General features: G+C 35.7%; 1 protein-coding gene across 1 annotated transcript; it reads left to right on the forward strand.

The window, feature by feature from the left end:
• Nucleotides 1-373: 373 nt before the first annotated feature.
• Nucleotides 374-15,313, forward strand: LOC103436695 (cinnamoyl-CoA reductase 1-like). The gene is made up of 6 exons (XM_029104334.2): nt 374-610; nt 12,701-12,870; nt 13,072-13,257; nt 13,958-14,120; nt 14,521-14,710; nt 14,900-15,313. Exons 1-6 carry the CDS (start codon nt 493-495, stop codon nt 15,027-15,029), a joined length of 957 nt encoding a protein of 318 aa, XP_028960167.2. The 5' UTR covers nt 374-492; the 3' UTR covers nt 15,030-15,313.
• The last annotated feature ends 1,432 nt before the right edge of the window (nt 15,314-16,745 follow it).

The following is a 16,745-nucleotide window of genomic DNA, read 5'->3' on the forward strand; positions in this document are numbered from 1 at the left end:
TACATTGCATGTTTTGAAAACAATCCTTTTGTTTCCAAAGTCTATTTCAATTTGCAAGGGCATTGACAATGTGTGTGTGGGCATTCATAACAATGCCAATGTTTTCAACAAAATAAACTATTTAAACCCTATAGAATTGTTGTATTGTAGACAATTAGATGGATGATTTAGACGTGTTTATCTTTAGCAATTTTCTTCACAAAATGTAGTTTTCGTAGCATCATTAGTCATACAAATCTTTATTGTCCTGTAGAAAAAAGAGGAAAAAGAAAAAGGATGCGTGATGGTGCATCGCACATTCGCACTTCATACGTCCTGTCGGTTTGCACATGGGTGGGCTACCTATAATATAAGCCAAACCGAGCGAGGAAGCAAAAGGAGTGGGTGGGTGTTGACAGTTGAGAGAGAGAGAGAGAGAGAGAGAGAGAGAGAGAGAGAGAGAGAGAGAGAGAGAGAGAGAGAGAGAGAGGTCAGAGGTGTGTGTGATAAAAAATGGCGGTTGAGAAGGGAAGATACTGTGTAACAGGAGCTGGAGGGTTTCTTGCGTCGTGGGTTGTTAAGCTTCTTCTTTCCAAGGATTCTATTGTCCAAGGAACCCTCAGAGACCCCTGTATGTATCCTCTATCCAACCATTTTCCCTTCTTTCTTTCTACTGTTTGCACTTGCAGTGACTACTGTTCCATCGATCGTAGGACAAGATACATCTGTTTTCATTTTCATTATCTGCTACTTTGATACTCGTTTGATGCTTAATTATTTAGAGGCTGCTTGATTATAATTTCGTTTTTCAATTTTCCTTTTTTTAATTAAAAAAGGAAAGAAAAAAAAAAAAAAAAAACTGAAAACGCATTTGGTAACTATTTGAGTTTTTTTTTTAATTTGGCAAGCAGTTACCAAACATGTAAGAGCAAGTCCACCCCTAAGGACTTTGTGCCAGCACCCAGCGCATTTATCCACTCAATTAAACAGTAATAGACCCCAGTAAACAGTAATAGGCCAAAGCATCTCCACCCCTAAAAATACGCTGGCACCCAGTCTATCTAATATTATATTATTTTATTCATATCAATTAATATTTTATCATTTATTTTATTTTTTATTTTTTCTTCTTTCTTCCTTTCCCTCTCCGATCCTTTCTTTCTCTCTCCCTCTCTCTCTCCCTCCCTCTCTCTCTCTTTTCCAGCTCACTCCCGTGAGCTCACCTTCTCCTTCCTCTTCAAAACCTTCCATTTCTGCACGCCATCCACCCTTGCATCTCCGACGCCATCCCCCTGCATCTCCGACGCCGTCCACCCCTGCATCTCCGACGCCGTCCACCCCTGCATCTCCGACGCCGTCGACGCCGTCCTCCTGCATCTCCACACCTCCGACGCCGTCGCTTCGTCCTCCCGTCGTTCTCCCTCCGTGGTTCCTTCCCTCACGACATCCTCTCCCGCCTCGACCAGCTCCGCTCCTCAGCCTCCACAACAACTCCCTCTCTGACGTCATATGCCCTCCGACGTCACACTGACGTCAGATAGGCCGGTCCCAAGGTCTGTCGATTTTAGGCCGGCCTGTGGACTGGCTTGGGCTGGGTGCCAGTCGATTTCACATGCTGGAGTGAATTGACAGGGTGCCAGCTGAAGGAATTATTTTGTAAAACATGTTCATTTGAGCAACATCATATAGCATGCAATTAACAATTAAAGGCGGAATCATGCTTACATGCACTCAAAAACAAAACATTTACCCATGAAATTCAAAGCCTAGTAGATTGGTGAACCAATAATCAACTCAAAAATAAGTGAGTTGAAATTAATACCTTTGTAGATTCCTCTTTGCATAAGCAAAGGCTAATCACCCAAAGAGATAGGGCCTTCATTCCTTGCTTCTTAGATCCATGGATTTGAATGGAAGAATAGGTTCTCCAAGTTCCCAAAATTGAGAACCTCTAAGTCTCTACACCAAGGAGAGATTGGATGATGAATGAGTGACCTTGGAGGATTAGATGACTAGCTAATCACCTCCAAGGTGTTGGCCTCTTTAGAGAGAAAATGGAGAGACAATTCTCACCCATTTTCCCCAAAAATAAACCCTTATTTCACTTAATGAATATTTGGCTATAAAATCATTTATATAGTCACTTCTTTAAGTGACCTAAACAACCAAAACCCTAATTCATTTCATCATGGCTGGCCATTTAGGGATTTTTGGGCTTTTGGGCTTTAATGAATCTTTATTCATTAAATTGTCATACAACTTAAGTTAATGGGCTTGACGTTCGAAGCCCATTGGGCCTTAAGGTCCAAAACTATCCCGTAGTCTTTAACGAACTTATTCGTTTGATTAATTAACATATTAATTAATCCTTGCCATAAATAATTAAACCATTCAATTAATCTTACTCATTTCATTTATTTCGTCCATCTCTACCTTACACGGTGTACGATCCATTAGGCTCCTTTTAGCGAGGTAGTGGGCGATTAAAACCATTTTACATCGATTGTGAATTGAAACTATTTTCAATTCTCCCTTTAGTGATTACACACGTTTAGGGCTTCCACAAACCATGAGTGACACCTAGCCGTATGTCATGGTTACCCAAGCTAATCAGAAGAGGTGGAGAACCTATTCAGTCTGGGATTACAAATGCAATACGGTCCTTCTCTAATCTAATACTCTTGACCACATTGTTTGGTTTGATAGTTTATTTTCTCATGTCTACTATCCAATGTGTGTCTTGTGCTTATATGATTACCTTGAATGTGATTAGGAACGCATTCCCAAATCTCATTCATACTCTGGCCAGAGATTCAAATCATATCAGAGAGTATTCTCCTTCAAACGGTTTGAAGGTTAGAGATCCCTTGTTGCGCATTCACTTGTCTCCATAGCTAAGCGACTTGACCCCAACGATGCCGTGGACACCCTCCTGGTGGGATGACTTTGACATAATCAAAGATCAAGGTCTTAACCACAAGACAACTATGATGCCTCAGGTCAAAGGACTACTTTGCATTATCCCAACCATGAGTTCTCATGTGACATGGAATATGAGAACTCTTCGTTGATCGCGTTCAGTGAACTCATTCTCTATTGAGCACCTACCGTACTTGTCTTGATGTCACACACACCAATGACTAGAGACTAATCACTCTCCCTGAGAGAAGACATAGTACGTACCGATCTTGACGGACTGTCAATGCCCAATTGGCAATCCTATGATCAGGAACGTTTAGGATGTGTCTACGAAAGAATGGTCTCAAGAATCTAACTTCATTATATTACATTCTCCCAATCACAAATTCCTTGGACTTTATTGTTTAAGCATATAACATTTATATGAGACGGCTCAAACAATAATGTATGCCCTTTATATGTTAAACTGGATTAGTTTAACATGTGAAATGTCCGTAAAGTATCATCACATGATTGGCTTTAGGGCACATTTCCAACAATCTCCCACTTGCACTAGAGCCAATCAGCTTGATCATCAATGATGATATCTCTTCTGTAGTCATTTCATAAATGGCTGAATAGTAGGCCTAGACAGTGGATATCTATATGTGTTATCCACAGAAGCAACCTTGAGAATAACGACGTCACCATTATACATGATTCTCAATCATGTGGTTCAGTCTCTCATTTGTGTTCGGATCTTGATGAGACCTTGATTCCCAGGCTTGAGCTATCGCCCCATTAGTGTCATACACTTTCTGGTTGGAACCGAATAGAGAGTTCATAAATGAACTTTCCCATCCAAACAACATTGTTGTAAACTTCTATATGGCAAGATATCTTGCATTCATAATGGAACACACTAAAGTCATTACTTTAATGTTTCCATCCAAATATCTTTTTAGTCATAATAAAGAGATATTCGTTTATCTCTTCATTCATAATGAAGAAACATCCAATGATGGATTAGATTCATAATCTAATACATTTACGCTTCCATTACGTTACTTTGATTCTTCCTCATTCTTTGAGGAATTTATCCTTTAGTATTTCTCAAATACTTAAGGACTCACTTGACAGTTGCCATGGTTCTGATCCTGGGCTTGCACTGATATCGTCTTGTACCGTTCTAGGTACAACTCATATCAATGTTTTTCATACAATATGAAATACATAAATCACCTTTCTGCTTATGCATAAAGGATTCAATTTACGCATTATTTCTTTGGGAGTCAAAGGGGCACGTTCCCTTTGAGAAGGGCAACTTACTAGTCTCACTAGAATCGTCCTTCTAATTGAAGTTTATCATCATATGAGAAACTTCCTAGCATCCATTGTCTATTATTAGGGATTGATATAATCCAATTATATCATGAAATATATCATTATAGATTTCCATCCCATGTATATAGACTATATCTCCCATATACATTCTATCTTCATATAATGTATTAAAGTCATAACTTTAACGAAGAAGTATTCTTTTCATTTCCAAAATTAATATATCATATATATTTAAATTTTTAGGAACATGATTAACTCCCACTAATCTTTTGTAAAACTAGTAAACAAAAGATTCATTTACATCTTTATGAGAAATCAAACGATTTGATCATTTTCTCATAAAATGCAAATAGCTCCCACTAACTTGCTAAGATCCATGATGGATGGATCTCTACAACTTTCATGTTTTGTGATTCATAGTTTTAGACATATATTATCAAGACTATCTTAATAATGGTTTCGGAAACCCATATTATGTCAAAACATTGAATCACCATTTAGTTGTAGCTAACAATCTTCAAATTAATTGAAACTAAGACTACGTCAAAAATGGTTCCTTTAAAGTCAACCATTCTATTTGATTGTAGTCACCTTAAGCTACCAATTAGCTTTCAAGGTTTCATTATTTCGAGTCAAATGGTACTTTACCATTTCCTTGAGTATATATCGTATATGCACTCAATGTAGTCATAAGGATTTTTCATTCTTATTTCTTTCGAAGTAAGAGGTGCAACTCTATGACATAGTCATAAAGTTCAAAACCATTCAACTGAGACGGTTTATAAATCCTTATCGACTACCTTGGAGCTTGTGGTATAGGAACTAGGTTGTTATATTTGTTGATTACTTTCTTGTCTCTCAAAGAACCCATTCTTTGAGTTCTATCTCTCGTTCATTTGCTTTTAGGCAAATCACATTGTAGAATTACAATGAACTACCCAACATAACAACATTTGTTAGTTGGTTTATAGAAGCGATATCCAAAAGTTATTTTAAGGATATCCTACAAGATTGTTATCAAACAAATATTGCTTGTTAGCACACAACCCCAAATCTTTAACATGCTTAAGATTTGTCTTTCTTTCCAACTACATCTTATGGAGTCATGAAAATATTGGAAGATCTTCTCATTGACAATCAAATTGTTTTTAGAAGTATATATCCTATATATAGGTAATAGATAACATCTAACGAACTAAATCTTATTCGAGTTCGTTCTTCTCCTAATGGAGAAATACATTATCTTATGATGCTTATTTCCTTGATATCTTTCAAGGAAACTTATCTAAAGTGTTACCTTTCCTTGGATCAAACCTAAGGAGGTAAATACTTTAGATGTCTTACTCATCAACTTACATTACTTGAATTTCTTTGAAACATTTTGCAAAGTATTCGGACTTGTGTTTATTCAAAATAAACTATAGTCCAACCGAGAGTGATCTTCGGTGAATGTTATTCAACATGAGTAATATTATGTTTGTGGACAAGTGCCACTAACATTTAAGTGAATTAACCTCAACAACTTTGTGATTCTTTCTTCTTTCCAAAAGAATAAAGATTCGAACATTTCGCCTCCATACAATTTTAACAAGAAGGTATTGGATCCGGATCTAACGATCCAAAGCATCCATCTTTCACCAACTCGTAATTTATGTTTTAGAGGTATCACAACTTTAGTTGGGATTAGTCACTACCTTGCAACCTTTTGGGTTTTAAGCATCATTATTTTCTAAACAGTTAACACTACCATATTATCTCTACTATAGAGATAATTAATTAGATTACCATAATCCAATCATTGATTAATAAAGAACATTGTTTTGTCAAACAAAACATTTATCCATTTCACATAGTGACGGAATTTAGTTCCTTAAAATTGGAATATAAAGACAATCTATGTTTTTCCAATTTCTTTGGTAGTTCATATGAGGAAGTAAGTACCATCTGCTTTCGCAGAGATCTACATTTGATTCACGCTTCGAATGTGAAGTACTTTCTCTTCTCTCATTAATCTTCTACTTCTTATTAGCCACACTTTTACAACGATTGTAAAACATAGTCACTAATACGGAATCATGCATTCAAGTAGAAGAACCAACTGTTTTGAACTATTCAAGAACAATTTACAACACCTTCGAAAGGTGTGTCCTTGACACTTGCAAGACATTTCTTGCAAATACCCCTTCCAATATCCATCCTTTCATAAAGAAAGTTTGTTCCCTTTGAGTTATTTATCTTCTTTATTTGACTTTCACCTTTGACTACATTAGTCATGGTCCCTAAACTCCCACTATCTCTCTTGAAACCTTTTTCAATTGTGTTATACACATCAAACATTTTGGAGAGCATGTGGTTATTTTTCACTACATAGTTTATAATAAACTTAGTGAACGATTAGGATAGGGAAACAAAGGTGAAGTCCTTGCCTAGTTTCCGTCTCGTTAAGTGGTTTATCACTTCAACATTCAATGATTCAAAATCATCATAAGTCCATGTTAATGGACTATTTTTGTCAACCAACCATTATGTTCTAAACATAATTACAAACCTTCAAGAGTTGTACAAGGCAACTCTCATTTCTTCATACAACAATTTGTAAGTGAAGAAACATGGCACATAAAGTTTTCATGCCTTTGTGCTTTCTTCTCAAGTTCTTTGTTCATTTAACAAAGAAATAAGCACTAGTGTTTGCATTGACTAAGAGTTGTTCAAAGCAACTCCTATTTCTTCATACAACAAATTGTAATTGAAGAATTATGACATTAAAAGTGTTGTCCTCTTTATGATAGACCTTTTCTAACATATTCTTCTAATGATACATTATCAATAGTAAGATTGTGAGGATGAGACTACTTTGGTACTTTTACAAGCCATTAAAGACAATCTATGGTTTTGTAGTACCAAGTCCGTAAACTAAACGTTCGGTTTTGTCAAGTGTTGGATAGCGTTTGCAAATATATTGGTAATCAAATACTTAACGAATATAGATTGATTGATTTTAAGCCATTTGATTTGGGTCTTTAAATCAAATAGCACCACCCACTATTTTTGGCAAATTCCATATCCCTCATAGGAATTCGAGAGTTTTGGATGAAACTCCTAGTAGGTTATGGGAGGCTCACTATTACCAAGCCCACCTCACGATGATACGATATATGGCTAGCAACAATAATAATGAGAGAGTACGCTTACTCATTTGCAACTCATGCAAGTACCCATCTTATTTGGCCTCTAGAGAATGTAACCTCACAATGATATGATATTGGTTCCATTGCACTTAGTTAAGTTCTTCCCACCATGCTTAGTGTGTGAAGGGGTTCAAGAATAGCCTCACGATGATACGATATATAGCTATCCTCGTTGCCTACACTCACCTCATCATATGTATATGGATTCCTCCTGAGTATAAGCATGCACTGTGTACTTCCCCATGATAGGGTGAAGCCGGTGTACAAGTCATAAACGATTGGATCCCACCACGGTGGAAGGCCACGAAGAGATATTCTAAACATCTCTCGCTTATCAACTTAATATTGGTTTGGTTGAGGGTTTTAGGTCTCATCACATATAAACATACATTTTAATCTCTATTAAAACTATTTTAGTCCTATTACAGCTATTGGTCCATCCCTTTGTTTTAGTTGTACATAATACTCCCACTATGCTTTTAAAACGATTTTTAAAGCAAGAGTATATGATACTACTAACATAAACTTTGCATTCATTTGATGGACTACATAGTTGCCTTAGGGCCTAAGGATGATTATGAACCTTTGTTTAGATTCAACACGAGCCTTGTGTTGAATCTCGGTCTAGGAATGGTGATTGATTTTAGTTACGCGTTTAATCACATTAAGGCGTGTTGTCTTATGGGCGTTGGACCCAACTACTTCATTTTCATGCATATCGTATAAAGCAAGAAAGAAGTACTTCAAAGTAAAGGTGAGCTTATGCTCATTACAACATTTGCATATAACAAATTACTTTAAAGTAAAGAAGAGCTTAAGCCCTTTTACAACATTTGATCAAATCAAATTACAACCAAAATTTAATCTACACATTCCCATGGTTCAAACAAATTTGAAACGCCTTTCACATAGCTCAATTATATTAGGCTTAGGTTCATAATCACCCTTTAATTAATTAACACTTTAACTAATTAATTGAATGCAACATTTTCATTTGGTTTTTGTATCCATAAAATTGATTTAAATGGAGCTAAACAAAATGAAAATCCAATTCTCATTTAAAGAGACAAAACAATTTTGTTCTCATCCTATTTGGGCCATCTTGCAATTAACCTCAACTTTTGGGCCATATTGCAAATACAAAAACTTTTGGGGTCACTTTGTATAATACACAAAAGTCACAACTTCATGTAAATACAACTAGAACCCAAACTTTTAATAATGCAAAAACATCATTAAAGGAACAAAACAATTTGTCCTTTAGCGTTTTTGGACCTAAACGTAAAAACGTAAACTTTTGGGCCAAAGTGCAAATACACAAAAGTATCAAAACTTTATGTAATTGCATAAAAGCCCCAAAAGTACTCCCTTTGAGGGAGTGGCTGGTTTTAGGGAGGGATAAGGTTGGTGTGTGTGTTGATTTGTGAGTTTTGTCAAAAACATGCAAGTGTATGTAAGATAAGATATGTTTTTGAAATAATTCAAACACAATTATTTCAATCATCATTTATACAAATATTTAACACTTTAAATACATAATAAATCATTTAAAAACATATCACATAAACTTTATGAAATAATTCAAAACTTTGAATCAAAACACCAAACCTTTTTGTTCTTGGCAAGAACAACAAGAACAATGAAGAACATCCATGAAAAACCCAAATTTTTCCATGAACCTTTTTCACCCAAAAACATTCCAAAACCATTCTTACTTAAGGGAAATAACATCTAACCAAACTAGGGTACTTAGGGGTTCCAAAGAACACATTAAAACACTTTTAACAAGTCAAACAAGAACCCAAAAATCCACCCTTTGGATTTGGCCGAATTTTCCCAAAAGCATGGCACCAAATTTTAGCTCCAATATTCATGCTCATATGAACAACATCTACAACATTTGAGATAGCAAATTTTCCAACAAAATTTACTTTCAAAGAAGCAAGAATAAAGCTTGTAACAATTACAACTTTTAGATCACAAACTTATGAACTACAAAACACAAAAGGATTCACCAACTACTAGACCTAGGCTCTGATACCACTTGAAGGAATTATTTTGTAAAACATGTTCATTTGAGCAACATCATATAGCATGCAATTAACAATTAAAGGCGGAATCATGCTTACATGCACTCAAAAACAAAACATTTACCCATGAAATTCAAAGCCTAGTAGATTGGTGAACCAATAATCAACTCAAAAATAAGTGAGTTGAAATTAATACCTTTGTAGATTCCTCTTTGCATAAGCAAAGGCTAATCACCCAAAGAGATAGGGCCTTCATTCCTTGCTTCTTAGATCCATGGATTTGGATGGAAGAATAGGTTCTCCAAGTTCCCAAAATTGAGAACCTCTAAGTCTCTACACCAAGGAGAGATTGGATGATGAATGAGTGACCTTGGAGGATTAGATGACTAGCTAATCACCTCCAAGGTGTTGGCCTCTTTAGAGAGAAAATGGAGAGACAATTCTCACCCATTTTCCCCAAAAATAAACCCTTATTTCACTTAATGAATATTTGGCTATAAAATCATTTATATAGTCACTTCTTTAAGTGACCTAAACAACCAAAACCCTAATTCATTTCATCATGGCTGGCCATTTAGGGATTTTTGGGCTTTTGGGCTTTAATGAATCTTTATTCATTAAATTGTCATACAACTTAAGTTAATGGGCTTGACGTTCGAAGCCCATTGGGCCTTAAGGTCCAAAACTATCCCGTAGTCTTTAACGAACTTATTCGTTTGATTAATTAACATATTAATTAATCCTTGCCATAAATAATTAAACCATTCAATTAATCTTACTCATTTCATTTATTTCGTCCATCTCTACCTTACACGGTGTACGATCCATTAGGCTCCTTTTAGCGAGGTAGTGGGCGATTAAAACCATTTTACATCGATTGTGAATTGAAACTATTTTCAATTCTCCCTTTAGTGATTACACACGTTTAGGGCTTCCACAAACCATGAGTGACACCTAGCCGTATGTCATGGTTACCCAAGCTAATCAGAAGAGGTGGAGAACCTATTCAGTCTGGGATTACAAATGCAATACGGTCCTTCTCTAATCTAATACTCTTGACCACATTGTTTGGTTTGATAGTTTATTTTCTCATGTCTACTATCCAATGTGTGTCTTGTGCTTATATGATTACCTTGAATGTGATTAGGAACGCATTCCCAAATCTCATTCATACTCTGGCCAGAGATTCAAATCATATCAGAGAGTATTCTCCTTCAAACGGTTTGAAGGTTAGAGATCCCTTGTTGCGCATTCACTTGTCTCCATAGCTAAGCGACTTGACCCCAACGATGCCGTGGACACCCTCCTGGTGGGATGACTTTGACATAATCAAAGATCAAGGTCTTAACCACAAGACAACTATGATGCCTCAGGTCAAAGGACTACTTTGCATTATCCCAACCATGAGTTCTCATGTGACATGGAATATGAGAACTCTTCGTTGATCGCGTTCAGTGAACTCATTCTCTATTGAGCACCTACCGTACTTGTCTTGATGTCACACACACCAATGACTAGAGACTAATCACTCTCCCTGAGAGAAGACATAGTACGTACCGATCTTGACGGACTGTCAATGCCCAATTGGCAATCCTATGATCAGGAACGTTTAGGATGTGTCTACGAAAGAATGGTCTCAAGAATCTAACTTCATTATATTACATTCTCCCAATCACAAATTCCTTGGACTTTATTGTTTAAGCATATAACATTTATATGAGACGGCTCAAACAATAATGTATGCCCTTTATATGTTAAACTGGATTAGTTTAACATGTGAAATGTCCGTAAAGTATCATCACATGATTGGCTTTAGGGCACATTTCCAACACCAGCCTGGTTTTTTGACTGGGTGCTGGGCTCTCTTCTTCCCGGTGGAATTGCTCTAATGAAAACTAGGGGTGGGAAATTTTTTCATAAACTGATTTACCAACTGAACCATACATGTTGGTTCATAATGGTATGGTATAATTTTGGCATTTTTTCATAATCGGTTGGCATTATACCGAACCAACAATTAATGGTATGATTTTGGTATTGGATTTTGTATACCGACAGTATGCCATGCCTACCAATATATATATATTAGATATTTTTTACATGCTTGACATGTGAAGAACTGAAAAAATGTAAGTATTGCTATTTTTTTTCTAATTCTAATTATAGTACTTCAATCCAATATTTATTGATATTTTTAATTTATTATTCAATATTACTTCTTATTCTAATCATACATTTTTTTTATGTAACATTTGAATTGAAATAGTTGATGGTTCTACATCTCAAGCAGGAACATCAATTCCAAATGCTTTGAAGAATTGATTCATGAAACATTTCACATGCATTGGTTGATGCTACTTCAGTTATGTTGCATTATCAAAACAAGAAGTTATTTGTTTTGGGATTATAAGAAGGGGATTTTATAATCAGAATCATACTTTTGAGTTTTGAATTTTTTTCACATGCATTGGTTGATGCTACTTCAGTTATGTTGCATTATCAAAACAACAAGTTATTTGTTTTGGGATTATAAGAAGGGGATCTTATAACCAGAACCGTACTTTTGAGTTTTGAATTTTTTGTTTATGCATTAGTTGCTACAATTGAACTTAGACAATTATATTAGTTAGACTTTTGAGTTTGTGAACTTATAACTATTTGGATTATGTTTGTTGACATTGTTGTTGGCTTATTAAGTTTTGATTTGATTTTCATTTTAATTTGTTAAGTCATGATTATGTTGGCTTATCATCAATTGAAAAATTGCAGCAGCAACTTCTTTTTCTCTTTTCTGGTTTGTTGTTTACAGGTTGGTGCATGGTCTTGAGTTGTTTTTGTAGCTTATTTGCAAACCATTGGTTGTGCCATTTACCAACCAAACCAGCCAATAATTTTGGCTGAACCAATTTTTGGCAACCATAAGAAGACGATTGGCTAGCGGTAACTGATTTTCGGTAATTATGTATATGTAGTTGGTATGTGGCATAAGGAATTTGGCACGATTTACCAACCGAACCCAGCCCTAATGAAAACTAAAAACTGGCATAGTTATCGAACGGACCTTTAACAAGATAAAATGCTCAGTTCTTAAATTCTAATGATTTTGGCTATAATTTTGTTGGTGTGATATGCTTGATTACAAGCAATGCAAACACAAAATGAACAAATTTCTTGATTGAGTGGAAACTGGCTCAAAGAGTGTCAGGAAGCGGAAATCGTTGATGATTAATAGTACTGTATTTGTGTTGTGCACAAACGCAGCTAATGACAAGCACGCCCACTTGAAAAAACTTGACAAGGCATCTGAGAACCTTAAACTATTCAAAGCCGACTTGTTGGACTATGAATCCCTTCGCACAGCGATTCAAGGATGTGATGGAGTGTTTCATGTTGCCAGTCCAGTTCCCTACGACCCTGTGCCAAATCCTGAGGCAAGAATTTCTCTCATTCATTGATCACTGAGATACTCGATCTCAATTGCAATATATTAGTTAGTAGTTAGTACACTCACTTCTCTTCGGTAGTTGCTAATTAGTATAGTACTCTATTTGTGGTTGGTACTATGTATAGTTTTATTATGCCAATATATGCTAACCAAATAAATCCTACATTTTGATTTATCGTTTGTCCAGGTAGAATTGATTGAACCTGCCGTGAAGGGAACACTTAATGTACTTAAAGCATGCCTTGAAGCAAAAGTCAAGCGAGTTGTTTTCGTGTCAGCTGCAGCTTCTCTTGTCATGAATCCTAAGTGGTCTCAAGGCCAAGTGTTGGATGAAACTTGTTGGTCAGACAAGGAATACTGCAGAAGTACTAAGGTATTCCAGGAACATATATATGTGATTGTAGTTCTAGAATGAACTCATAATTTTGGTGATCAGTGCAACGCGTAGTAGAACTAAGAAATAGGAACACGCATACACAACTTTCCTTTTAGGATCCAGTTAGGAGTGTTGATTCTTCACCGAGGGTACCATGAGAAAAGGACTTCCAGGGATTATGTTTTAATTCCCCAAGAAATATCGAACAATTAGAAATAAAAGGAAAGTGTATTATTTATTCTATAATGACGAAAAACCATAGAGTTAGAAATGATTAAAACACTATCAATAATCTTCACTAAAACAGGAAAAGGGAAAGAATGGAATTTGCCAATGACGGTAAGTTTTGAGATTGACTTTCAAAATCATAAACTGCACGCATTTCAGTATCATAACAAACTATTTTCGAAACTGAAATTGAAATTCAATCTATAATGGTCAAATCGTGTTTTTCACTAGTCCTATGCAATGAAAAAAAAAATATTGAATATCATCTCGTGCGGTTCCTGAACTTTCACTCATAGTTTTATCTAACATTTTCACTTTTGGTAGAGAATTGAAATAGGGCAAATCCATTTAGTGTGATGATATCATCTAGCTATTTATTCTGCAACATTGCACTCGTAAAGTTATTTTAGTGTGATTGTATATTTCATATGTGTGTTTCGACTATCTAATTATTTCTTTAATCTTTCAGAATTGGTATTTTCTTTCAAAAACTGAAGCAGAATATGAAGCCCTGGAGTATGCAAGAATAAATGGGCTCGACTTGGTAACCGTTTGTCCTACACTTATTATGGGGCCAATTCTGCAGTCCACTGTAAATGCAAGTACCTTGGTCGTCATCAAGCTTCTGAAGGGTACTTACTTTTGACATAACCACTTGATGCTTAATTAAATCCCTTGCTTTGTTAAAAAAAATTAAATCCATTTCTTTAAAATCAAGGGTTTTCACAAATAAACCGATATAGAACTCCATTTCACAGTTAAAACTTGATAGGTCAGGGATTTGTTTTCTATAGTTTGATTCTTGAAATTTTTCTTACTACCATTAACAGTTACACGCTTTACATAATTATGTATAAAATCTACATATATTTAGATAGAGAGGTAGGTGGGGTTGTAAACTCATCCTTTGGTAATTGTCTATTGTGGGTGTTTATGCATTTGGCTCCATTTTGATCTCTATGACCCAGGATCCAGGTTTATCCCCCAGTCATGAATATTCATATTAACTGATTTAATATTGTCTCCTCGCAGAAGGGTATGAGTCACTGGAAAACAAGCCGCGGATGATAGTTGATGTGCGGGATGTAGCTGAAGCAGTCGTTATGGTGAATGAGAAGCCTGAGGCTGAAGGAAGATACATATGCACCGCTCACAATATCAAGACGAGAGATCTGGTTGAAGAGCTGAAGAGCATTTATCCTAATTACAGTTATCCTAAGAAGTAAGGTTTCTCTTCAATCTATACTTGGTAACTAGAATGGAGAGATTTTCAAATGAGTTATGTATATAGCGTTATTGATCATCGATGTCATCCAATGCAAAATTAAGCAGAATGGACAGGGATTCTTGTTGTAATGGTTTTCCGTTTCAACTAATTTTATGAATTTGGATTATACATGTATATTGGCAGCTTTGTTGAAGTAGAAGAACAACCAAGGTTGAGCTCGGAGAAACTTCAGAGGCTGGGTTTGAGTTTCCGACCATTGAAAGAGACGCTTACTGGCTCAGTTGAAAGCTACAAAGAGGCTGGACTGCTCTGATACTGAAAACATCTTAGAGCGTGCTCTACGAATCTAACTACATTGTTTGAAGTTACACATCCCACGATGGAAGAGGAAAATTTGGCTTAATTTGTTGCAGTGCCGTTTAGGTTGGTGGAGTCCAAACATATATGTCAGTTTTCTGTCTTATAGCTACCGCCCAGTGATAGTTGCCAAATAATATTTCATCTTTTTGTGTTTGTTGAGAAAACAATGTTTTGGTTTTGGCCTTTATGATCTTACTCATTCGACTTGTTCAAATGGAAATAAGCTATTGACGGATATTTCTCAGGTTCTAGAATATGAGTCCCTTGGGGTCCCAGATTAGGTGTTTATTGTTTGGAGTTGCTTGAAGGTGTGGAATAATAGTCACTCGCATTGGGCATCTTATAAAACAAACTAAAATTTACATGAAATGGTTTCATTTTTAATTGCGTTAGTGACAACCCCCTCACTTATTGGATTGGACAAATGAATAAGTTTGAGATAGTATTAGTGTTTATTGAATTGCACAAGTGATTAAGTTTGAGACAATATTAGCGTGATTAATAGTGGACTGGTTGCTCCACTCTCAAAAATCTTAACATAAGGGTCATTGTCTAGCACTTACTAGTCTTAGCTCATCACGTCGCATGTACACCTCGATCATGTCTAATTAATTAGATGAAAATACACCAATGAATAAGAGTCCCTTATTTAGTGAAATTATTTTTCTAATTATGTTTTAATAGTGATGGTGATCCGGCAAAATGCTTTGGATATTATTTCAATCAGAATCTTCCGTTGATGTTAATGTTAAACAGTAATACGTAAATGATGACAAAAGACATACCAACTAGCCATAACCGGAGACATGAGCTCGTTACCTATCATTTTTTAACACCCTCATAGACCTATCATTAGTTTTGCAGTTATTTGTGTTTTTTAGTTGGGGTTTATTGAAAAATTGCTTGATTGATTGGGGGTTTAACAAGTCAAATTTGGAGATTGGTAGGGTAACGCTTTCTTGTGAGATTGTGTCGCAACAGTAGTCTGGAAATGATTTCAACATTTATTTTTTCTTGTTGGATTCTTCTATTTATTTGTGTTTTTTAATTCTCATTTAATTAATTAGTCATAGATAACGATGAGTTTATGTGGACGTGAAAGTTTGAATGGGACCATGAAGTATCTATATGGTGCAGTATATATCTTGACATATCAATGCTTTAGGTGGTAGGCTTTATAAAATGTATTCAGAGTCATGCAAGTGACAAACATTGACTTTGTGTTTGCCGAAAAAGTGATGTACGTAGTAAATGGATACAACAAGCAAGTGAAAGGCAATCTTGACTCGTTTTGTGGACGGTGGAAATCTTAGCTTGCAAACCGAGTGTCAACACAATATGGCCAAAGTTTTAAGTGAAATCGGGTATATATTTTCTGTTTTATTCTAACTAGGTTATGTGCATGTGTACATGTGTAATTGATTGAACGTTTATCTACCAAAAAAATTTAGTCACTAGAGAGAAAAACAAAGAAAAAAAACTCATCGCCTTGTATCCTAAAGCCAAAGGCAAGGATCGTCGGTAATCCCTCTTGGTCCCTTCCATTTATTTCCCATGTTTCTTCTATCTTCTAATCATCTTTGTCTCTTATTTTATGTAGTGTACGGGAATAAATGGCTGGTTGGGTCTTCTCATTTATCAATGCCATTGTTTTTCTTCTCTTTTTTAT

This window comes from Malus domestica, chromosome 06, assembly GCF_042453785.1.
Source record: "Malus domestica chromosome 06, GDT2T_hap1".
Classification (NCBI taxonomy): domain Eukaryota; kingdom Viridiplantae; phylum Streptophyta; class Magnoliopsida; order Rosales; family Rosaceae; genus Malus; species Malus domestica.